The sequence below is a fragment of the Cervus elaphus genome, chromosome 5 (assembly GCF_910594005.1).
Source record: "Cervus elaphus chromosome 5, mCerEla1.1, whole genome shotgun sequence".
In the NCBI taxonomy this organism is placed as follows: Eukaryota; Metazoa; Chordata; class Mammalia; order Artiodactyla; family Cervidae; genus Cervus; species Cervus elaphus.
The window spans coordinates 55,733,123-55,758,457 of NC_057819.1; the positions used below are offsets into that span (position 1 = coordinate 55,733,123).

A 25,335-nucleotide genomic window follows, 5' to 3' on the forward strand; every position below is an offset into this window, starting at 1 on the left:
AGGAAGCCCATGGTGAATAAATGTCCTGTGTTTTTATAGTCCTTGGGTGTGTTTTCTTTATCAGGTTTCAGAAAGCATTTCAGTGAGGGCTTCACCTTTATTTCTGTAAATCCTAGCATGATAAGCAACACCTGGAAAAATTAATGACTCTTAGTGAATGTTAGTGAAATATTAATGAATTAAAATTTTAAACCCAAGAATTTTAAGCTTCTGAAAGTTAGAAGTGTGGCTCAGGAAAGCAAAAACACACCATCTGTGTTTTAAAAGTTAGCTGCTTAGCACTGACACATACACACTGCCAAGTGTAAAATACATAGCCGTTGAGATGCTACCGGAGAGCACAGAGGCCTCAGCTTGGTGCTCTGTGATGACGGGAGGGGGATGACGGCGGTGGGGTCACGGGAGGGAGGGGACGCACAGGAGGGAGGAGAATATCTGAAGATATTCTCAGAATAAATTGTAAAGCAATTATCCTCCAGTTTTTTAGAAGAAGTTAGCTGCTTTGAAAGTATGTATGTACATGAATAAAAATTAGATGAAAATATGGAAAAATGTATTTTTGATGGTGGTAGGATTATATATAATTTCCTCCAGTTTTTCTGTTGAATTTGTCGTTGATTGTAGTTTATTTTGTTAAGAAAATGCCTGTACAATTTACACAGTTTTATTCTGGAGAACACTTCTCTTGGATCTCGGATAACCTCCAGAAATATGGATTCTACATGTAAAGTTTATAATACACTCGTATAGGGCTAAGTCTGTTGCTATAGGTTTTTCTTTTCTTACTTCTTTTAATAGCTGAGTTTTTAGAATTAAATGCAGAGGATAAAATCTAAATATTCTATCCAGCAATTAATAACAAAAAATAATTTTTCATAACTTAGACTGAATATTTTTTCCTACACTAATAGCGTACTCCTTTGAATTTTTTATAGTCTTAGCACACCCTTCCCCTCCTACCAGCAATCCCAGTTGATAGAGCATTGTGGGTTTTAGCTAGAAATTTCCCCCTGTGTTTGAGCTAGAATGACTTCACTTTTTAGGAACAGGACAAGAATTAGAACTATTGCCTTTGGGAATTTCCTGGCAGTCCAGTGGTTAGGACTCTGTGTTTCCACTGCCAAGGACACAGGTTCGATCCCTGGTCGGGGAACTATTAATAAGCTCCCACAAGCCATGTAGCACACAGCCAAAGAATTGTTGCCTTTAACATGCCTACACTACTCATGGACCAAGTGGGGTGCAGGGACTTTTACACACATGTACATATCCCATCTGACTCCCTGTCTACATGTATCTACTTCAGTAGCACCTACAGCCTTAGGAACGGGGCAGGGACTAGATCAGAGAGTGGACATACTGGGTGGAAAAATATAGGCAGGATATCCTCTTTCAGAATTTTATGACAGGCTGATCCCACCATAAGGGTTTGTGGTCTTCTGAAGCCCTCTAATTAAACAGAGGAAGCGATACCATTTTTTTTTCCTACTTGTCCTCTCCCTTCCAGATCTACACCACCTTCACTCTAGTTAAATACCACCAATTATATATTTAAAGTAAAAGCCTGAAATGTGGATTTCTGTGGCCAAGTGTGGGATGTCCCAGTGACGTCTCTGCAAACCCAGAGCCAATCCCTGTGCTTCGGGCTCAAGGTCTATATTTAGAAAACAGTGTGGATCCTGTATTTTCACAGTGTTGTAAACATGTTTGTGTGGCTATTTTTAGCTTCTGCAGACTTTAGTGAACTTCCAAGTTGGCAAGTCAGACACAGTCAGTTGCCGTCTGTTACCTCAGATGCCAGCACTTTGTGAATGACTGATTGTCTTGGGTTTCTAACATATTTAAAGCAGAGACGTGTGTAAGTTATCTTGTGTCAACTGCATGTGACATGTTTATATGTTTTATTATACATATGGTCTTTTTTTAAAAGCTTTTATGAACTGTATAACTTCAGTAACAGTTTTTCTTGGAGTTTAGGATGAGTTGGGTCCTGCCAGATGGGGCCAGCAGAAATAGCTAGTCTTTTTCTCTTTCCCCCAGCCCTTCTCTCCCAGTCCTCAGCGTTAATTCATGTACTTGTAGATCCTTCCAGTCACGGTTCTTTCCAGTCCAGTGTCACTCAGTTCAGTCGCTCAGTCGTGTCCGACTCTTTGCGACCCCATGAACCGCAGCACGCCAGGCCTCCCTGTCCATCACCAACTCCCGGAGTTTACTCAAACTCATGTCCATTGAGTAGGTGATGCCATCCAACCATCTCATCCTCTGTCGTCCCCTCCTCCTCCCACCCTAAGTCTTTGCTAGCATCAGGGTCTTTTCAAATGAGTCAGCTCTTCACATCAGGTGGCTAAAGTATTGGAGTTTCAGCTTCAACATCAGCCCTTCCGGTGAACACCCAGGACTGATCTGCTTTAGGATGGACTGGTTGAATCTCCTTGCAGTCCAAGGGACTCTCAAGACTCTTCTTCAACACCACAGTTCAAAAGCATCAATTCTTTGGCACTCAGCTTTCTTTAGAGTCCAACTCTTACATCCATACATGACTACTGGAAAAACCATAGCCTTGACCAGACGGACCTTTGTTGGCAAAGTAATGTCTCTGCTTTTTAATATGCTGTCTAGGTTGGTCATAACTTTCCTTCCAAGGAGCAAGCGTCTTTTAATTTCATGGCTGCAGTCACCATCTGCAGTGATTTTGGAGCCCAAAAAAATAAAGCCTGTCACTGTTTCCATTGTTTCCCCATCTATTTACCATGAAGTGATGGGACCAGATGCCATGATCTTTGTTTTCTGAATGTTGAGTTTTAAGCCAACTTTTTCACTCTCCTCTTTCACTTTCATCAAGAGGCTTTTTAGTTCCTCTTCACTTTCTGCCATAAGGGTGGTGTCATCTGCATATCTGAGGTTATTGATATTTCTCCTGGCAATCTTGATCGCAGCTTGTGCTTCCTCCAGCCCAGCGTTTCTCATGATGTACTCTGCATATAAGTTAAATAAGCAAGGTGACAGTATACAGCCTTGATGTACTCGTTTCCCGATTTGGAACCAGTCTGTTGTTCCATGTCCAGGTCTAACTGTTGTTTCCTGACCTGCATACAGATTTCTCAGGAGGCAGGTCAGGTGGTCTGGTATTTCCATCTCTTTCAGAATTTTCCACAGTTTATTGTGATCCACACAGTCAAAGGCTTTGGCATAGTCAATAAAGCAGAAGTAGATGTTTTTCTGGAACTCTCTTGCTTTTTTGATGATCCAGCGGATGTTGGCCATTTGATTTCTGGTTCCTCTGCCTTTTCTAAATACAGCTTGAATATCTGGAAGTTCTCCGTTCACATACTGTTGAAGCCTGGCTTGGAGAATTTTGATCATTACTTTACTAGCATGTGAGATGAGTGCAAATGTGTGGTAGTTTGAGCATTCTTTGGCATTGCCTTTCTTAGGGATTGGAATGAAAACTGACCTTTTCCAGTCCTGTGGCCACTGCTGAGTTTTCCAAATTTACTGGCATATTGAGTGCAGCACTTTCACAGCATCATCTTTTAGGATTTGAAATAGCTCAACTGGAATTCCATCACATCTACTAGCTTTGATTGTAGTGATGCTTCCTAAGGCCCACTTGACTTCACATTCCAGGATGTCTGGCTCTAGGTGAGTGATCACACCATTGTGATTATCTGGGTCATGAAGATCTTTTTTGTATAGTTCTTCTGTGTATTCTTGCCACCTCTTCTTAATATCTTCTGCTTCTGTTAGGTCCCTACCATTTCTGCCCTTTATTGAGCCCATCTTTGCCTGAATCATTCCCTTAGTATCTCTAATTTTCTTGAAGAGATCTCTAGTCTTTCCCTTTTTACTTCCTATTGCTCAAAGGTTATAAGACTTGGGTGGTGTAGAGGGAAATGGAAAGTTGACAGAAAAAAGAAAGCCGGGCTCTTTTTAGGGCCAAGACAGCATAGAATGGGCAAGATGGTGCTGATTAGTTGAAAAAGAGAGCTGAAAATTAGTTGAAAATTAGTTGATCATTAGTTGAAAAATGATCAGCAGCTTTTTTTATAGGGTGAGATGATTATCTGGATGTCACGTGAATGAAAGTGTTTCCCCCAAAGAATCACGTCTTTACAAAGGATAATGCTCCCCTCTTTCATTGAAGGGGGGCGGGGGTGGGGGGAGCATCCCTGTCAGCACTCGGGCTTAGTCTTCTATGGTCCCACCAAAGATCCTCTTCATTCATTGTCTGTGGAGTAATTTTTGTGTCATGTTCGGCTTTGTGCTTACTTCTCTTGGGTGAGATTCTTCTTCCTTGCCTCTTGAACTTAATGTGCTTTACAGTCAATGACTCCAGAATGCATAATTCATCTCTTTGGAAGTATATCTTTCCAAGGAAGCCTTTCATTGCCACATACCTTTTGTTCCGGAAGCTTTAGATTGAGTTTCATGTCAAGAAGAAAATTATACAAAGCATTATTCTGGCTCATTCAAGATAAATGTAATTATGGAAATTGAAATTTTGTTTTGTACCACTTTATGCTTCTCCTCTACTTCTTAATGTGAAAGTGTTGTTTCCAAAGTGTCATCCAGATAGCAGTGTTTTACTTTATTGTGAATTGTGAATGTTCAGTACAAAACGGGAGAAAAGGAAAATGTTTTTCTATGTTTTGCTGGAAACTAAAAATGGTAGCTTTATTCCAGAATTAATTATTAATTTTGAATTGAATAGCTAAACAAGAAAGAGTTTAGACCCTTGTTGGGTTTATCAAAGTAAGTTTTTTTTAATTTCAAAGTGTTATTTGTGTTATATTTTTTAAAATGTCACTATTTAAGCAAGCATGTTCTTTTCCCAAGGATAATATTAATGAAAACAGTGCAGGGGACATGCATTTGTGGGGCACAGTAAAATTAGGAAACATATTCACATAATCGTCAGCATCTCAGGCACAGCAGCCTACAGTAACATTTCACAATTTTAAACATTCGTTGTGGGTTTTCTTATTTAGAACTGTAACCTCTTTAGCAATTGGTATTGCCTCTTGCTCAAGCCGAAGAAATAGACTTTAAAGCAGCACTGTCCAATGATAGCAACTACACGCATGTGGCTAAATTAAATGAACTGGAAAATCCACTCCTGAGTGGCACCAGACACATCTGAAGTTCTCTGTAGCTGCATGTGACTTGTAGCTGCTGTGATGGTCAACATAGCCATTTGCACCATGCCAGAAAGGTCTGTTGGACAGCGTTGCTCTGAAACTGCGCTTAGAATTTGTTCCTGTGCTAGAAATTATGGTGATTTTTCAGATGTGATAGCAATTTCCTACCACTGAAACAACAAAATTTAAAGTTCTCACATCTTATTCTTCACTTAAACATGTCCCTTGACACTGTACTTCTTCATAGTACATGCCTTGTTGCCTTTATTCTCCTAATGATATTACATCCTGCCCTCAGAGACAGGAATGTCATTACACACACACACCCCAAAGTTGAATATATAGGAGAATAGTTGTCTATATAATTAAATATACTAACATAAATGTTTTATAACTAAAATATGTAGATGTCCCGATACTGTAGGGACTTGTCAGGTCTGAAACTGTCATTCCAGGATTGTAGCACACTGGCTTGGTTCCATATGGTTTCGTATTGACTTGTATCTTGACTGAGTAGTTTCACTTTTTGTTGACTGAACCTTGCAGAGGAGGAGATTTGACGGGATTTGTAGCTGAACTCTTAGAGCAACCAGAAGACCCACTGTCGGTTTGGCATAGCATTGATTTACACAGAGACTAGGTTCGTAAAGAGCAGAGACGGCATCTTCAGGGTCACCCGGAGGCATTGATTCATTCATTCATTTGCTCAGGTAACAGCTGTCACACTTGTCTTTTAAGGCACCACGTCCTTGCCTGCTCGGCACTCTGCTGAGCGCTCAGATGGAAGAGAAATGAGACAAGGTCTCGGGTAGGAAACCGCTGTTCAAAGGACTTCATGACAGTCAGGAGAAGCATACTCAGATAGAAATTTGCACAGGTGCTCTGGATACCCTGGAGCAGTCAGCTTTACCTGGAGCAGGTCACGGAGCGCCAGAGAAGGTGTTGATGGACAGGAAGGAGTTGCAGTTTCCCTTCACAGCAGATCCCAGTTACTCCAAAGTGGAAAACATTAGTTCCTGGCCAAGCCCTCTCAGTGTTTGGAAATTTTTCAAACCATGGGGGAGGGGGATCTTTAAAATGCCATTCAAAGGCATCATTTTAATGACTGTGTCAGACTCCTTCATAGAAACGTATCTTAATTTATTTCCTCAATTTCTTACTGTCACCAGTTTGCTTCCTGGTTTGCTTAGGACTGAGGAGTTTCCCAGGACGTAGAATTTTGACTTGTAAAAATAGGGATGGTCCTGGGGAAACTGGAATGGTTGGTCACCTTACCTATTGTTGCATATTTAGATTGTTTCAAATATTTACTCATATAACCAACATTGTACTGAGTGCTTGAATGCCCTATGTATTTAGCTGTCTTTCGGATTATTGCCTTTAGTGAGACTCGTAGAGATGAAATGAATGGTTTGATGACTCTGGACCTGTGTAAAGCTCACAGCCCTTTATGGTACTTTTGCTGTTTTCAGCTAAATTGGGAGGAATCTGTCTGGACATTTGTGCTACCTCTGCTTCCACGGGTTCTTAGGGAGATATGCAAAAGACACAGCCAGGTACACACTTGCTCCGGAGGTCACTACAGCTGCCGTCCTAAATCTCCAGCTAACCAGATAACATAGGACTCCCAAATACCTTTCATCTAGGCCAAAGGCAGGCTGAAGGCTGATTCCTGAAGTTGAGGTGGACTCGCTGACGCAACCGTCCTGTGATCACATGCTGACGTGAGCACACTGACTCTTGGAGTACTTGGTCACAGGCCAGGGGTGAGATGACATGAAACCCAAGGCAGGCGGTCTTTCTTCCCAGTGCAGGTTCACTATGAAATCACCCCAAGCCTTCATCCCCAGCCTCACAGGATGTTGCAAGTTTATCTTGCATCCATGTTAGCCAGTCTCTTGCCTCTTAGCTTCCTCCTCGTCAGGGTGAGGAAACCTTGGAAATTCACAGGGTTAGTGTGTCCCATAACCCTCACACTTGGAAATATGATGAGAGATGAACTTGTATTCACAAGTGAAAATATATATTCAACCTGCCCCACCATGCTGTGTTGAGAGGTGACCTACCTTCCTGAGGAATTTTAGGAATGAATGTGCCTAGTTGGGGTCCAGAGTCTCATATTAAACTCTTCTTTGTAGTAAGAAGTAAAGGCAAGTCCTGTTTCAAGCATTCTTATCATGTGCCCCCAGGAGTCCTGTGAACCCCTGAAACTGTGATATTATTTATGTGCCTTTTTGAAAGAAAAGGTTATATTGCTTTTGTAAGATTCACAGAGCGGTCTAATGATCCCAAAAGGTGTGAGAACTAGTTTGTGTATGTAAAATATCAGGGAGGTTTTGTCATTGCTGTTTTGTTTATTCCTTTGATACAGGACTTCCACCAGAGTTTTGAGGTAGGCATCAGTTTAGCAATGATTTCAACAAGTAAATGAGATGCACTTTCATTAATCATTTAAAATTCCCTGAAATTTTTTTTCCAGCTACCATAGTGTTTGAGTTAAATTTGATTTTTGTTATTTTTGCTAGCTTTGCTATTATGAAACTGCTTTAGGTCCAGCTAATTTGCTTTTGTCCAGACACTGTATGTAAACCCCTATTTAAGAAGTTTGTGGCACAGTTGTTAGCCTACCTCTAGGCATTGTCTTGCATTATTTTTGGTGTATTCTTTTGTTTATATTACTAAGCTAAAGTTAGCACAGATAACACTGGGCTAGAAGATGGTGACAATAGTTTGAAAACAGGAAATTTTAGGCTTGTGTGTGTTTGGAACAGATGATCTTAATGACAGAGCCAATGGAGTGGAAACTTCCACTGAGCCTGTTTTTTCCTTATTTTGCTCTATGAGAAAAGATGGTGCTTCCTGGAAAACAACTCAAGTATTTTAAAGCAAATGGTTTTCTTTTGTCCCTGCTTCATGGCTAATTTGTTTTTCTTTATTTTATTTACCCTAGTTGTATTATTATTCTGGAAAGTTAATGTTTTTAATAGGAAAAGTAATTCCCAAAGAGCTTATTTTAGATATTTAAATATCTAAGTATATGACCGTTTACTGACATGGAATGTTAAGACCACCAGACTTTGGGAGAAGAAATTTGTTTCTCTATTTTAAGTGCTTCCAACTTTCCTTTTTTTTTTTTTTAACCCTCTAAATTCCAGTTTTTAAAACAAAGTAGTTATACTTTGTCTAAGCTGTTTCCTGACTAAGACTCAGTCTCTCCAGATGTATCCTGGAATTCTATATTTAAAAGAAAGGCTAAATTTATTCACTAACTGCAGAATATGAAGAGGAATATGCATTTCCATACAGATGTAAGCTCTTTTGTCTTGTGTACATCATTCCTAGATTTTAAAATATTAATTAATAGGCATCCTTTTTTAGAGCATTTTGAAGCATAAGCTTTTTAAAAATGTAATATTTTTAAAATTATAACAGTACTGAATGGAAAGTCCTTGAAAAAATATCAGACACAAAATTATATAAAATAAAAATATGAAACTGGTCTGACCCTCCCAACCCTATTCCTGGAATGACCGCAGTTAACACTTCCGATGTGTCTCCTTCCAGACCTGCCCTCTAAACGCAGTTTATACATACACACAAGATCATTTCAGACAAAATGGAATCATGCAATTCTGTAGCTTTTTTTTTTAAGTTTAACAATTATCTTGTGAGTATTTTTCATATATGTGCTTCCCAGGTGGCTCAGTGATAAAGAATTCGCCTGCAAGAGACGGAGGTTCGATCCCTGGGTTGGAAAAATCCTCTAGAAAAGGAAATGGTAGCCCACTCCAGTATTCTTGCCTGAAATATCCCATGGACAGAGGAGCCTGGCGGGCTACAGTCCATGGGGTCACAAGAGTTGGAGAAAACTTAACAACTGAACATGCATGCATTTTTCATATATACGGATTTGTCTCATTTTTTAAATGTTTTGCATCAATTTATTATTGTATTTATATCTCGAGATTTATTTAAATTTAATCATTACCCTGCTGGTGAAGTTTAGATTAAAACCTCCCTTATTAAAAAATAGCATTTTCATTTAGTGAAACACCTATCTTTGTTAACATTTTACAGATTTCCAAGATTGTACATAAATTTTGAATTCACAGTTGTGACCTTCTTTCCTTAAATTTCAGTCGTGAAATACCTTTTAAGAGATTTCAGAATAAGAAAGTTCCACTCTTTTTTTCCACCAATTTCCTAGGATAATAGTGGGTTAGTAAAATTACAGTGGTGATGTTTCATGATGGAAGGGCGGTTGACTCAAGAATATAGAAAGTGCTATTCTTCAGCTTGTCCGGTCAAGGTCAAGTTGAGGATTCAGCGACTATGACAGACCTGCAGACCTGGATGGAGTCATTAGAGGTTTTTCTGAACCACCCGAAGGGAACATACTACCTAGGACCTGTGTGCTGAGATCTCAGAGAAGCAGGAGCAAGTAGGTTAGGTGCCTTAGCTCAGAGGAAGCTGAGGGAAGTTGCAAAGAAGAGTCTCAAGCTAACTCTTGAAGGCAGAGTAGGGTCGTTGGGTGAGAGTAAGAGGATGTGTTAGACTGAAAACAACAAAATGTGTGTGTTGCCTGGAGAGGCAGGGAGGGTAGGTATTGTTTTGATGTATAATAAGTATGGTTTTGTACACCGACCTGTGAGTTTGGGCTACCCTAGTAACAACAGTGGACTTCTTATTTTCTCTCCCTGAGGTCTTTTCATTTAAGTTCACTGGCTGTCCGCAGCAGACACAAAAAAATTTAAGGAATGGTCTCAGCTTTCAAAGAACTGGATGTCAGGTTGGGAAAATAATTCATGAGTATTTGGAACGTTTGGAAATGTACATAGTAAGATAACTGTAGCCCACCAGGCTCCTGTGTCCGTGGGTCTCTCCAGGCAAGCATACTGGAATGGGCTGCCATTTCCTCCTTCAGAGGATCTGTCCAACCTAGGGATGGAACTCAGGTCTCCTCATTGCAGGCAGACTCTTTATCGTCTGAGCCACCAGTGAAAATGACAAAATAACAGATGGTTCTAAGCTGTCCATAGCCATGCAGAAGACTTTTGCGAAGACTCCAGAGAGCAGGTGTGGCAAGACAAGGGAAAGACTTGAACAGAACTTTGAAGAATGGTTAGGTTTCCAATAGTAGAAAGGAGTTCAAATATACTCTCTAGTGGGGTAAATACTGTGGACAAAATTGAGGAGAGAACAGATAAACTGCTTTGGTGGCAGCAGAAGGCTTGAGAAGAGAAGGATTTAGATAAAATCTTAAAAGAACCTCTATACTTGTTTGTTTGCTTAATTCTTTTTTGAAAACCAGCCTAATTCTGTCTGAGCACATTTGAATCACCTGGTGAGCATTTGAAATGCCCTATGCTGAGACATCCCTTTTGGTGCAGTGGTTAAGACTTTACACTTCCAATGCAGAGGCTTTTGGTTCGATCCCTGGTCAGGAAACTAAGATCCCACATGCTGCATGGTGTGGCCAAAAATTTAAAAAAAAAAAAAAAAACAAGAAAACCTCTCATAGCTGTAGAGTTTTAAAACAGATGAATTTATGGTTTATGCACCTCTGTCTTTCCTGAATAATTCTTCTCAGCCCAGTTGTTAATGGACTGGGAAGATTGCAGTCATGTCAGTATCCCTATAATGCATAGAGAGTGTGAGAACTTCCATATTTTCATCCGTGTCTCCCTTGACATATTCAGCATTGCCTGAGCACCAGCCTAAGACTAGGAGAAGATGAAAGGTGAAAAGACATGGCTCCAAGTCCTCAAGAAGCTCACTTGTAGGGATGTCAAACTCTGTAACCGGAAATGAGGGGGAAACGGAGAGCTTGAAGGGGGCCATTCAGGGATGGTTTCCCAAAGTCTGAGCTAAATCTAGGAATGGATTATGTGCTAAGGGCCAGAATGTATCAGGGCCAGAGGCAGTACAGAAGCAGAGTATTAAGGGACCTGCATGTATTTCCAATACAGTTGAAAGACTGAGCAGCAAAAAGTGGGGCTGGAGAGATAGCAGAAGCTGGAGAGCCCCGTGTTCTTGCCAGAGAGAGTTTGGCTTATCCTGCAGGCAGCAGGCAGTCACCGAATATAGGGGATAGGTAAAAGCAATAATGCAAATACTCTAAGCATTGTAGATATTTAGTTTCACTGTCTGATGTAAATATATGTCCATTGGGATTTGTGCACTCTCTGTGGCTGTTCTCTTTTGACTTTCATATAGTAGCCAAATTTAATCTTGAAGCCCTGAGATGGGACACGGGCATCAGACTGTGGTGCTTTTAAGCTGCTTCAAAATGCAGACCTGCTGGTGCAATCTTATTTTAACGCATCATTTATTCAACTTCAGGTTGAACTGACTGTTGCATGTAGGCAATGACAGCAAAATAAATGTTTGCATAGCTCCCTTAACCACACCTGCTCTTTAGCCAGTGGGTAAAATGATTTTTCACATGTATTTTGTTTAAAATGGCTTTGAGTGTTTCCTAAAAAAATGTGTCCTTGTTTGGTCCGTTCCTGCAGTGTAGAACTGGTAAGGCAATGTACAGCTTTCTCTGGGGCTACCAAGGCAGCAAGGATAAAAATAGGGCAGACTTTAAGAATCCCAGATATTTTCGGATAACAAAGACTGATTTATGTGGACCGAGTTTGTGCTCAGACAAAACATAGAGAAGCTTTTGTGCTGCGATTAGTGAGGGTGCTGAGGTCAGTTCTCTTGTTGAGCATCAAGCTTTATTCTGTGGCTAAATCGCGCTTTGTACCCTAATCCAGAGAACCTTTGTATCTGCCTTATTAAAGTGTGTAGTTTATGTAATTGCTTTTGTTTTCCCGTTTAAGCTGTGCCAGATTCAATGAGAGTGACTCATTTTGTGACTGAGACAAACACTCGCATTTGGACCATGTTAAAAATAAATAAATAAGTGGCAGGTGCTGCTGGGCTAAATTCTGTGTTTTCATGTTGTAATTTCCTGCTGCAAGGGTTCATCTCTTAGATAATGTCTTCTCGGCCTCTGTCATTGCTAGCCCCAATCTGCCCAGTGCCCACGATTCATTGCTGCTCGTTTCTTGGCTGTTTATTTTCATTTCCAAGGGTCTTTTACATGTTAACAGTATCATTTCAAGAGGGAAACATAGAGATGGATGGGGGAGCTACAGTCAGCCGGATGACCAAGAGTGACATGAGAACTGTAGCAAAGGGACGTATTGCATTGTTCTCTCTTTTTGTTGTTTTCCCAGGGGGTTTTGTGCATGTGTTTTCGCAAAGCTCGCTTGTGTCTACTTTATTATATATGCATTCGGCATTGGAGCTCTTTTTCTCAGGTGGAAGAGGTTTTGAAAGCATGCCTTTCTATTCAGGGTGGCCCATGTATCTAATCTAATAACCTGAAAATTGTGACGACTTCACAGTCTTACGGGAATTCTGTTTATTGTATAAATATTTCTATGTACTTGGCCCTGGGCTATGCATTGAGTATGTAATGGCAAGTAAAATAGACATGGCCACTGTCTACTCAGACTTTACGATCTGCTTGGGAAGTTAGATACTAAATAAAGAAATACAAAGAAAATTTGGATCACAGGATTATAAAAATCAATACATAGGTAAGTGATGAGATCCCTAAAATCATGCCCTACTCTACACTGGGGAGTGATGGGTTGAGGGTGGTCAAGAAAGAGAAACCTAAAGGTCAAAGTCTGCCTGGCAAAGAGAGGAAGGAACATTCTGGACTTAGGAAGCAGCATGTGCAAAGTTCCCGAGACAGGAGACAGTTTGACATCCTATAAATCATATGATTAGCAGGAGAAGGGACAGCTGATTAAACTTAAGAGAAAAAAAATGACTGTATTTAAGAATTTAGAGATGAACTATACAAGCACAACAATATGGTAGCATTTAGTATAGGGGCAGATAACCTTGCATACTGGCTTCCCTGGTCGCTCCAATGGTAGAGAATCTACTTGCGATGCAGGAGACCCAGGTTTGATCTTTGGATTGGGAAGATCTCCTGGAGAAGAGAAAGGCAACCCACTCCAGTGTTCTTGCCTGGAGAATTCCATGGACAGAGGAGTCCGACGGGCTACAGTCTGTGGGGTTGCAAAGAGTTGGACACGACTGAGCAAATAACACACAACCCTGCATACATCTTACAGCCTGAGAGCTGCACTGAAGGACAGGATAGAAATTGATGCCTGTAATATTTAGTCTGAGTCATAGGGGGATGCATGAATTATGTTCAATGAATTATGTAGTAAGGCATTTTAGAAAGATTTCCTTGCACCAACCACATTAAAGTTTTAAAAAGTCATTTCTGTATTTAAAGACAGAACTTTCACCATCTGGAGAAATCACTTACAAAAAGATAATGATTCCTTGATGGCCCTGGATAAGTGACATAATACTGTGTTTTCCTTTTTCTTTACTTGTCTATTCCTTTTTAAAGCTTACTGCTTGATAAGGAGGTAGCCATGAGGGCATGATTTTTACTAAGAGATGATATTTATTTATTTTGAAATAAATAGACTTATGAACGGATTTTTATAATCCAGAATCCAGTGCTAAATTCATGTGGATTTAACACTTTATAACTTTTCAGTATTATCTAAAGCATCTGTAGAACTCCAACAGTGCCTTCTTCTGGACACTAATCATTTGCTTTTAACTTTGAGCTGCAGTCAGACTGAGAAATTAATTGAAAATCTTGATGATAGGGTCTTCCCTGGTGGTCCAGTGGTTAAGAATCCAGCTTGCAATACAGGGGACACAGGTTCAGTTCCTGGGCAGAGAACTAATATCCCACATGCAGCGGAACACCTGACCCCATGCACCACGCTAGAGAGTCTGTGCTCCACAACCAAAGATCCTGCATGCCACAGCTAAGACCCAGTGCAGCCAAATAGATATTTTTTAAAATCTTGTCGATATTTAAGAAGTACATATATAATATTTTAGGTCTTTGTGATTTTTCTACTTGATCTTCTCATTAAAGGATTGCATAAGTTTTTCCATGAAGGAATACCAGTCCATTTGACAGTTTGTTGTTATTGAGTCACTAAGTCACGGAGTCCGACTCTTTTGCAACCACTTGAACTGTAGCCTGCCAGACTCCTCTGTCTGTAGTCCTGCATATATTTTACTAGGGTTGCTATATTCTCAAATATTTGCAAGTATGACCAGTGTTTTCTTCATAGCCAGTAGATTCTTGGAGAGAAGAAATCATGAATTTCCTATCATTTCTTCACACAAATAACCTAGCATGTCATTTATAGTATAATCAATAACTTATGAACTGATTATTTCATTGATTTAGTTCTTAATATATCTAAATTTTCATGGGTGAATTCAATTTAAAGAATCTTTTAAAATGTGAAACCTGAAGTTATAACCCTGGTTGATTCAGTTATTGGAACAGTTGTCCGAATTATTATAGACCACATGAACTGGTTTTTGCACCACTCCAGTCCCTTAATTTTCATTTTCTCTGCCTCAGAGAATTGTCACAGCTTCCTAGCTGTGACTCCATCAATGAACTACAAGTCAAAATTAATTCGTGTCAGAATTTATTTAAAAAGGTGGTCATTATGGAGGCTGAGGCTAAACACCTATTGGAGAAGTGTATGTGGGTTTTAGTTAGTCCTCCTCTCGGTTTACATGTATTTTTCAGGATAAAATAAAGCAGGTTTTAGTGGATACTGCCATGCCTTTTGTGTTACAGATGCCAAGTTCTGCAAAAGAAAAAAAAAATAGAGACCCTATCATGTCACTACATGTAGTAGTCCTTTCAGTGATTATAAATTTTGTAGATTTTTTTAAATAAAGGGATCAATATGTTAATGAAGAAACAGAAGTACTATTTGGGGAAGGGGGATTGGCCTACGTTATGGTACCAGCGTCATGAACATTCTTTGTCTGATTAGACTGTTGTGTGTGTGCACTCAGTCATGTCTGATTCTTTGCCACCCCATGGACTGCAGCCCACCATGCTCCTCTGTCCATGGAATTTTCCAGGCCAGAACACTGTAGTGGGTTGCCATTTGCTTCTCCAGGGGATCTTCCTGACCCAGGGATCGAATCCATGTCTCCTGTACTCTCAGGCATATTCTTTACTACTGCACCACCTGGGAAGCCTGAATAGACTATAGGTGGAGCACCAAACTCATATACTGCTCTGAAGAAAATTTCTGAACATGCTATAAGCATAAAGCTGTCAGTGCCCCCCCCCACCCAAGTTATCACTGGAAGAGACATACTCTGTCTTGTTACACTTTTCCAAAATTAGGGGACTGAGATGTGACTGATGCTCCATCATGTTCTCCAGATGGGCTGAAGTGGACAATGTCCATGAAGAAGATTTGATTCCCTTGGGGTGCATATGTTACTGTTTCTCAGTTCTTCCACTTCCTGGTGGTCTGACCTTGTATGTTGAGTCTAGAGCAGAGAATGACTCTTAGTAGGTAACTTGAATCTTGCTAAAATGGGCCCTTTTTGGTCTGACTGCCCACTCAGGAAGACCCTCACAGAAGAGTAAAGCTTCATTTTGTCTCTGGACAGAGATGTCGGGTTTAAAAACTGATGAAGTCAACTGTTTCAGACAATTGGTTGCATTTTTTTTTTTTTTTTTTGATCAATGTTGAGGTTAAAGAGGATAATAGTGAAAGACTTTCTAGGCTTCTTTATGTATAATATGAAAGTCCTTTGCCCTTTCTTGAACTGAGTTGTATATTTCTGTTGTTACCATTAAGTTGTAGGAGTTCTGTGTATATTCGGTACATTAATGTCTTATCAGATATATGATTTGCAAGTGTTTTCTCCCCTCCTGTGAGTTGTGTTTTCACCCTTTGATCATGTCCTTCTTTAAAATATAGAAGTTTTAAATTTTGATGCAGTCCAGTTTATCTGGTTTTTTTTTTTGTTTCCTATGCTCTTAGTGTCATATTCAAGTAATCATTGTCAAATTTAACATTGTGAAGCGTTCCCCTATGTGCTTTTCTAAGAGTTTTATAGTTTTAGCTCTTACATTTAGGTTTTTGATCCATTTTGAGTTAATCTCTGTATAATGTAAGGTGAGGGTCTAATTTAATTCTTTTGCAAGTGGATATCTGGTTTTTCCAGCACCATTTACTTTTTTATATTTAATGAAAACTAAATCTTCCTTGATTTGTTGACTTGATAGTACAGTCAGTATAATGTCTTCTAATATCAAGCAATGTCTTCTGATACTTTATCAGATGATAGAGAATAATAAGTGTGTATACACACACATTATTGAGTTAATTGACTAGACACCAGTAAACTTGGCAGGAATGGTAGATTATTCTATGAAAACAAAACATCATATGTGACTTTCTCTAGTCAATGATTTTGTAAATTTGATTTGACAAATGTGCATCTGAAAAACTTCTCTCAGCTTAACACTGGGTGGATATTTTTGTTTTTTTCCTAGGCATGGAAGAGGAGATGGTTTGTGTTACGCAGTGGCCGTTTAACTGGAGACCCAGATGTCTTGGAATATTACAAAAATGATCACGCCAAGAAGCCTATCCGTATTATTGATTTAAATTTATGTCAGCAAGTTGATGCTGGATTGACATTTAACAAAAAAGAGTTTGAAAACAGCTACATTTTTGATATCAACACCATTGACCGGATTTTCTACTTGGTAGCCGACAGCGAGGAGGAAATGAATAAGTGGGTTCGTTGTATTTGTGACATCTGTGGGTTTAATCCTACAGAAGAAGGTAAGTTCAGGATTTTGTGATTCACCCTGAGTTCTCCTTTATTACTGCATTTTAAAAGCCATTATAAAATTCATTGTTATTTCAGTTACACAATATATTTTTTATAATAGTAACAACATGTAGAAAAAGCACACCTCTCAATGTCTAGAGAGAAACTTTATGTAAATTTTAGAAGGAAAGACTATCATTGTGGGGCAATGTCTAAATAAGGTCCTGAAGATGACAAGAAGGCATACTTAAGATTTAAGAGTGTTTCTTGAGTTCCAGTGTAAATACTAAGTTAAACCTTAACACTGCTGATACTTGATATTTCAACCTATTAAAATAACATTTTCATGCAACTTAATTCTTCAGAAGTTTTCTGAACTGAAGTATAGTTGCTATACAGTATTATATGTCACAGCTGTACAATATAATGGTTCACGGTTTTTAAAGGGTGTGCTCTTTATAAATAAAATATTGGCTATATACTCTGTGTTGTACAATATATCCTTACAGCTTTTTTAATGCATAATAGCTTGAATCTCTTAATCCCCTTTGAATCTCTTAATGCCCTTATCTTGAGGTCCCTTAACTTTATCTTGCCCCTCTTCCTCCCCACTCCCTACTGGTAATCACTAATTTCATCTCTGTATCTGAGTCTGCTTCTTTTTTGTTGTATTCACTAGTCTGTAACATTTTTTAAATGCCACATTTGAGTGATATCATAAGGTGTTTGTATTTTTTTTGTCTGACTTATTTCACTTAACATAACACCCTCCAGGTCTATTTATGTTGTTGCAAGTGGCAACGTGACTTTTTCATGACCAAGTATTATTCCATTATTTATATTATATTGATGGTATATATTACAGTATATCATATCACATCATGATATAATACATTATATTCCATTATATGTATATATATAAACACCACACCCTCTTTATCCATTCGTCTAATAATGGACACAGGGCTTATTTTTAAACTCTATTGGGTTGTGGAGTTATGAAATAGCCAAGGTGACTATCAATACCTATGAAAAGAAAATTGAGAATCAGTCACAAAACATGATAAAAAAGGAAAAACATCTCAATTTACTCAACACAGATGCCCTATAAAGCATGTGGAGGAAGAAGGGACCTGAGTTTGGAAAGAGGTAGTGAAGAAAAGCTTCTTAGAGAAGACCAATTGTGAACTGTAGGCTTTTGAAGGAAGTAGTATTCTGTCTACATGAATGAAAGGAGGGATGCAGAACCTGCAGGCTTAGGGGCTAGGGAAGGATGCAATGGTGAAGTAGACTCCTCCTTGGTTGGAGAAAAGGACTGTGAATGATAGAGGCAAGGGAAGAGTTTCTTAAGTATCTAATATTTGAGTGCCTGTCCTGGAAGAACCGATGGCAAAAGTCATGTACGGATGTGAGAATTGGACCATAAAGAAGGCTGAGTGCCAAAGAATTGTTGCTTTCAAACTGTGGTGTTGGAGAAGACTCTTGAGAGTCCCTTGAACAGCAAGGAGATCAAAACAGTCAATCCTAAAGGCAATCAGCCGTAAATATTCATTGGAAGGACTGATGCTGAAGCTGAAACTCCAATACTTTGGTCACCTATAGTGAAGAGTCAAATCTCTGGAAAAGACCCTGATGCTGGGAACAATTGAGGGCACGAGGAGAAGGGGGAGACAGAGGATGAGATGGTTGGATGGTATCACCAACTCAGTGGACATGAGTTTGAGCAAACCCAGGAGACAGTGAAGGACAGGGAAGCCTGGAGTGCTGCAGTCCATGGGGTTGCAAAAAGTTGGATGTGACTGAGCAGTTGAACAACAACCTGGAAGAATTGAGTGATTAAAGACCTCAAGAAGAATTTTACAGGTGGAATTCCTCTTACAAATAGCTGTGAAAAGAAGAGAAGTGAAAAGCAAAGGAGAAAAGGAAAGACATTCCCATTTGAATGCAGAGTTCCAAAGAATAGCCAGGAGAGATAAGAAAGCTTTCTTCAGCTATCTGTGCAAAGAAATAGAGGAAAACAACAGAATGGGAAAGACTAGAGATCTCTTCAAGAAAATTAGAGATACCAAGGGAACATGGGTTCGCTAAAGGACAGAAATGGTATGGACCTAACAGAAGCAGAAGATATTAAGAAGAGGTGGCAAGAATACACAGAGGAACTGTACAAAAAAGATCTTCATGACCCAGATAATCATGATGGTGTGATCACTCACCTAGAGCCAGACATCCTGGAATGTGAAGTCAAGTGGGCCTTAGAAAGCATCACTACGAACAAAGCTAGTGGAGGTGATGGAATTCCAGTTGAGCTACTTCAAATCCTAAAAGATGATGCTGTGAAAGTGCTGCACTCAACATGCCAGCAAATTTGGAAAGCTCAGCAGTGGCCACAGGACTGGAAAAGGTCAGTTTTCATTCCAATCCCAAAGAAAGGCAATCCCAAAGAATGCTCAAACTACAGCACAATTGCACTCATCTCACAGGCTAGTAAAGTAATGCTCAAAATTCTCCAAGCCAGGCTTCAGCAATACGTGAACTGTTAACTTCCAGATGTTCAAGCTGGATTTAGAAAAGGCAGAGGAACCAGAGATCAAATTGCCAACATTCACTGGATCATCGAAAAAGCAAGAGAGTTCCAGAAAAACTTATATTTCTGCTTCATTGACTATGCCAAAGTGTTCGACTCAGTGGATCACAATAAACTGTGGAAAATTCTAAAAGAGATGGGAATACCAGACCATCTGACCTGCCTCTTGAGAAACCTGTATGCAGGTCAGGAAGCAACAGTTAGAACTGGACATGGAACAACAGACTGGTTCCAAATAGGAAAAGGAGTTCGTCAAGGCTGTATACTGTCACCCTGCTTATTTAACTTATATGCAGAGTACATCATGAGAAATGCTGGGCTGGAAGAAGCACAAGCTGGAATCAAGATTGCGGGGAGAAATATCAATAACCTCAGATATGCAGATGACACCACCCTTATGGCAGAAAGTGAAGAGGAACTGAAAAGCCTCTTGATGAAAGAGGAGAGTGAAAAAATTGGCTTGAAGCTCAACATTCAGAAAACTAAGATCATCGCATCTGGTCCCATCACTTCATGGGAAATAGATGGGGAAATACTGGAAACAGTGTCAGACTTTATTTTTTTTGGCTCCAAAATCACTGCAGATGGTGATTGTAGCCATGAAATTAAAAGACACTTACTCCTTGGAAGGAAAGTTATGACCAACCTAGGAAGCATATTAAAAAGCAGAGACATTAACTTTGCCAACAAAGGTCCGTCTAGTCAAGACTATGGTTTTTCCAGTGGTCATGTATGGATGTGAGAGTTGGACGTAAAGAAAGCTAAGCGCCGAAGAATTGATGCTTTTGAACTGTGGTGTTGGAGAAGACTCTTGAGAGTCTCTTGGACTGCAAGGAGATCCAACCAGTCCATCCTAAAGCAGATCAGTCCTTGGTGCTCATTGGAAGGACTGATGTTGAGGCTGAAACTCCAATACTTTGGCTACCTCACGCAAAGAGTTAACTCATTGGAAAAGACCCTGATGCTGGGAGGGATTGGGGGCAGGAGGAGAAGGGGTCGACAGAGGATGAGATGGCTGGATGGCATCACCGACTCTATGGACATGAGTTTGAGTAAACCCCGGGAGTTGGTGATGGACAGGGAGGCCTGGCATGCTGCGATTCATGGAGTCGCAAAGAGTCGCACACAACTGAGCGACTGGACTGGACTGAACTGAACTGATGGAGCTGTCCTGACCTTTTAGATTCCTTGTCTGCTTCTCCACTTCTCTTCTTTTTAAAACAAACACTAAGAATCTGTGTAGGGGACTCCAGTATTAATATAGGTTTGCAGAGCCAAAAAGTAGAAATAAAGGTGGCCCGAGGTCTTTGACCCTGTCATCTTCATGGTTACACTCACATCGACAAGTGTGCATTTCCAAATATATGTACTTAGGAGCACTGGAGATTTGGTGAGGGGTGGAAAAATTGTATTAACAATCAACATCAAGATTTGGATTGAAGTGAAACAGTCATCATCTCTAATTAGCTCAGGTCAGCACACCGTTTCCTCTCTGGCCAGGCAGCCCCCAGGAGAAGGAGGCTTCTAGGACTGGGATTGGCCCAGTGGGGAGGGGGGAGCCCCTGCTGAGGGACTCCAGAATGCTCAAGGGAAAACAGCACTGAGAAAGGGAAGGAGGTGACTGATTTAGACAGGAGGCTAATGACAGAGCACTTCAACAGAGTTCTCCTGATTAAAAGCCTCAAGAAATTGTTGGGCATAAGGAATTAAAGCTTTGGTTGTTTTTGTAAAGTTACTAAATATGTTCCCAGTTCAAGTGGACCTGTGGGTATTATTTCTTAATCCAGTTAAACTCCTTTCTTGCTTACATACATGGTCTGTAGTTGAGTGCAGTGGAGGATTTTTAAGTTGAAGTCACAAATGAGATGGCTCTTTTTTTTAATTTTTTATTCAATGTATCTTTTATTTTTTAATTTTATTTATTTTTTAAAACTTTTTATTTTATATTGGAATACGATTAACAGTGTTGTGTTTCAGGTCTGCAACAAAGTGATTCAGTTATATATATACATGTGTCTATTCTTTTTCAAATTCTGTTTTGTGTATATATATTTTTTATTTTTCATTGAAGGATAATGGCTTTACAATATTGTGTTGGTTTCTGCCATACATCAACATCAATCAGCCATGCGCTGTGCTGTGTTTAGTCACTCAGTCATGTCTGACTCTTTGCGCCCACCAGGCTCCTCTGTCCACGGGGATTCTCCAGGCAAGAATCCTGGAGTGGGTTGCCATGCCCTCCTCCAGGGGGTCTTCCCAACCCAGGGATCAACCCATGTCGCCCACATTGCAGGCAGATTTTTTACCGTCTGAGCTACCAGGGAAGCATAAATCAGCCATAGGTATATATACATGTGTCCCCTCCCTCTTGAGTCTCCCTCCCACCTCCCGTCCCATCCCACCCGTCTTAAGTTGTCTCAGAGCACTGCCTTGAGCTCCCTGGGTCACACGGCCAATTCCCACTGGCTCTCTACTTTACGTATGGTAATGTGCATGTTTCCACGCTGTTCTCTCCTTTCATCCCACCCTCTCCTTCCCCATCGTGTCCACAGGTCCGCTCTCTATGTCTGTGTCTCCATTGCTGCCCTGCAAGTAGGTTCATCAGTCCCATCTTTCTAGATTCCATAAATATGCATTTGTATATGACACTCTTTTTCTTTCTGCCTTATTTCACTCTGTATAATAGGCTCTAGGTTCATCCACCTCATTAGAACAGACTCAAATGTATTCCTTTTTATGGCTGAGTAATATTCCATTGTATATATGTAACACAGCTTCTTTATCCACTCATCTGTCAACGGACAACATGGCTCTCTTTTTAATGGTTATTTAACAGCCAGTCAGTAATGATAATGATTTATTTAGACACTGTATAATGAATGGATTGTCAGCTAAAATAATTTAAGTATTTGTATAGTCTTTGTGTCAGTGTTGTTCTTTTACCTGCTACCTTTTCAGTTTAGAATTTGTTTGGGGGGGTATGAAGTCAGACTTGTGTTTCCATTGGTACAGATTCAGCTGATCTGAAGACTCCAGTAGGTGTTCTTCTGTCTCTCTGTCTGTTTTCTTTATAATTCTCCTAGTTAACAAAGGATATTATGTGCCCTCTTGGTACATTCTTCGGTCAACGAATGTGAGTGTGTGATTTTTTAGAAGCACTTTCATAGGGTGGTTAGAGTTGACAACCCCCCAGATGAGAATGTCTAATGCTCAGATATCCCAAATTAGCTTTATAAGTGTTAAGGCATAGAGTCTGGTTCATTTGTCCACTGTAGAATGGTTCTTATCATCTGGGAACTTGATGAACACCCACCCAGTCAGCTCTAGGAAGTAGGTAAGTTTTGTCTGCTTTAGAAAACTGATTCATTAATCTACCCAATTATTTGAGTTTGCCAGGGATCTGCTAGGCTTTGGGCATTCATTCAACCAATATATGTTAGGTGACTAGTTAGGGAGACAGATGAAGTATTACAGGCAGAGAACTGAGCATCTTATGAGAGAATATTCATACCCAGAATAATTCATTACAGTTAATAAATATTCTTGCCTAGAGAATCCCATAGACAGAGGAGCCTAGTGGGCTACAGTCCATAGGGTCAGAGAGTCAGACACAACTGAAATGACTTAGTGTGGCATGACACAAGTTATACGCATATGTGTCTGTGTGTGTATACATATGTTTATATTTATTTATATGTCATACTTCAGTATATATTAAAATATTAATATGTAACCTATATTAGTATAGTTGGTATAATTAGTATAATCTATATAATTAATATAATGTATTATATAATATATAATATAAAAGTATACATATATATTAAAGTGTGATACCATGAGAGTGTGTAAATACACTTCTTACCTTCATAGAGTTTACAGTAGTGCATGCATGCTAAATCACTTCAGCTGTGTCCAACTCTTTGTGACTGCAAGGACTGTAGCCCACCAGGCTCCTCTCTCCATGGGGTTTCCTAGGCAAGAATCTGGAGTGGGTTGCCATTCCCTACTGCAGGGGATCTTCCCAACCAGGGCATCAAACCCACGTCTCTTAAGTCTCCTGCATTGGCAGGCAGGGTCTTTACCACTTGCACCATCTCAGAAGCCCAGTCTAGTAGTAGAGGGGCAAATGCTAGGAAATATGATGCAGGTTGATAGGTGCTCTGCTAAACGGGAAAAAAAGCATAGAGAGCAGCTGATTTTTGTCTCAGGAGGGCCAGGAAAAGCCTCGGTAGTTTTAAATGGCTCTGTGACTATAACTGGCACTGTACTGAGAGCTTAATTTTTGTCCTTAACGGAGCGGTTTCAGGGGCATTAGTAGTCAGAATCGATTACAATGCCTGTTTTCACTTCGTAAACTTCCTAGCATGGGGAGGGGGAAGTTTCAAAACTTGAAAGCCACCTTTCCAGTAGCAAAACTCAGATCCTTATAAAACAGATCAGAAGTGTATCTGTCTTGAGTGAAGCTCTCAGTTTGTGAACTTGTAATCTTCACAGTATCCATGAAGCGAGCGGTCATAAGAAAATGTACGATTAATCAAATTCAGTATGATTAATCAAATTTGATGTATATATGCTGAGTTGGTTACCAAGAATAGCTACGCTAATCACAAATGACTTTTCTGTTCATTAAAGCAAGTCCCTAAGAGTTTCAATTTGCCAATACTTTTCGATTTTTGATCCTGAGCTAACTCTGAATTCAACTGTGTTTATTTTTTCAATTCTGCAGTTTAGATATTTTACAAATTCATCTTGGCCATCTCCCAAATAACCACAGTTAGAAAGGTCTTACTAGGCTGTGTTAGAGACCTGAGTTTCTTGGAATAAATCAGTGAAAGATGAGCAGTCTTCATTGTGTCCTATCAGGGATCCACACAAATAGTTTATTTTGCTCCATAGTTTTGGTTTTTGATGCACAGGACAAAAACTGCAAAAAGGCTTTAAAGCCAACCACTGCATTTCCCTATTCATTTGTAGTAACTGACTTTGCTAGATGCCTTTTTAAAAATTCTGCATCTTTAAAGATTTGTATCAAATTCTAAACTACAGAGAACTGCTGTTATCCTTTGTGATCACATTTATACAGTTGAATATGACAAGGCAAATATCAAAATGTCTTTGTTCTTCCATTAACTTTACTACCTGCTTTATACTCTCATGCTTCCAGATAGATCTCACCCCGACTCATGAAATAATAGGTGCTTTTGTCTTTACCTAGATCTGTCCCCTGAGCCCTGGGCTCTTCCCTTTCCAGACAGCCAAACTTGCTTCCACTCTTGGCTTAAAATTAATAACACAAAATGATTTTTCACTGTAACTAGTTTCAGTAGACATGAAAAGAAATAGACTATGCTTGGCATTACAGTCTGAGAACATAACTATCCCCGATCCCTAGGAGAATAACTAATTTTCTCCTGAAAACAAAAGGAAAGGGGAAAAATCTGACCTGTGTTTTGATTCCAGGAACCTCTCAAAATATCGTTACCATGTTATTTCCGCCGCCCCAGGTGACCATTGCTATTATTGAATACTCAGAATGCTGGCAGGCTGAATCTGTTTTTCAATTCTAGCTCATTGCACTGTGTGTGGTTCCTATGAATGCTTTTATTTAGTAGTCTGGAGACTTAGAAACTAATTTCTTTTGTTTTTCTTGGAAATGTGCAGTTTTATTTTTGTTTCTACACTGAGGTGGAAGCTATAAAATCTGCTAAACAAGTGCCAGGAAACTCAGCCTTAGGGCCGAACACAACTTGGTGCAAAGGCTCCTGGTCTCATTTCAGGTGCACGTTTAAAAAATTGCCTCTTAATCAGTTGAGTTGCTTTTCTCAAAATGCCTGGGTAATACTGGCTTTAAAAAAAATAATGTCGAAAAAAATAATGTGATTCTCTGATATT

The 25,335-nt window shown here is 39.7% G+C and overlaps 1 protein-coding gene across 11 annotated transcripts in view; it reads left to right on the forward strand.

Annotated features, from left to right (window-relative positions):
- The window catches only part of GAB1 (GRB2 associated binding protein 1), a 125,039-nt gene that overhangs the window by 67,308 nt on the left and 32,396 nt on the right, over positions 1-25,335 (forward strand). For 7 of the 11 annotated variants that reach the window (XM_043902517.1, XM_043902511.1, XM_043902510.1 and 4 more), the window contains exon 2: positions 16,573-16,867. In XM_043902517.1, coding sequence (XP_043758452.1) covers positions 16,573-16,867 — 295 coding nt within the window. Of the gene's footprint in view, positions 1-12,221; positions 12,328-16,572; positions 16,868-25,335 lie in introns of all 11 variants that reach the window. The other 4 variants (XM_043902506.1, XM_043902509.1, XM_043902508.1 and 1 more) reach the window with 1 other exon arrangement.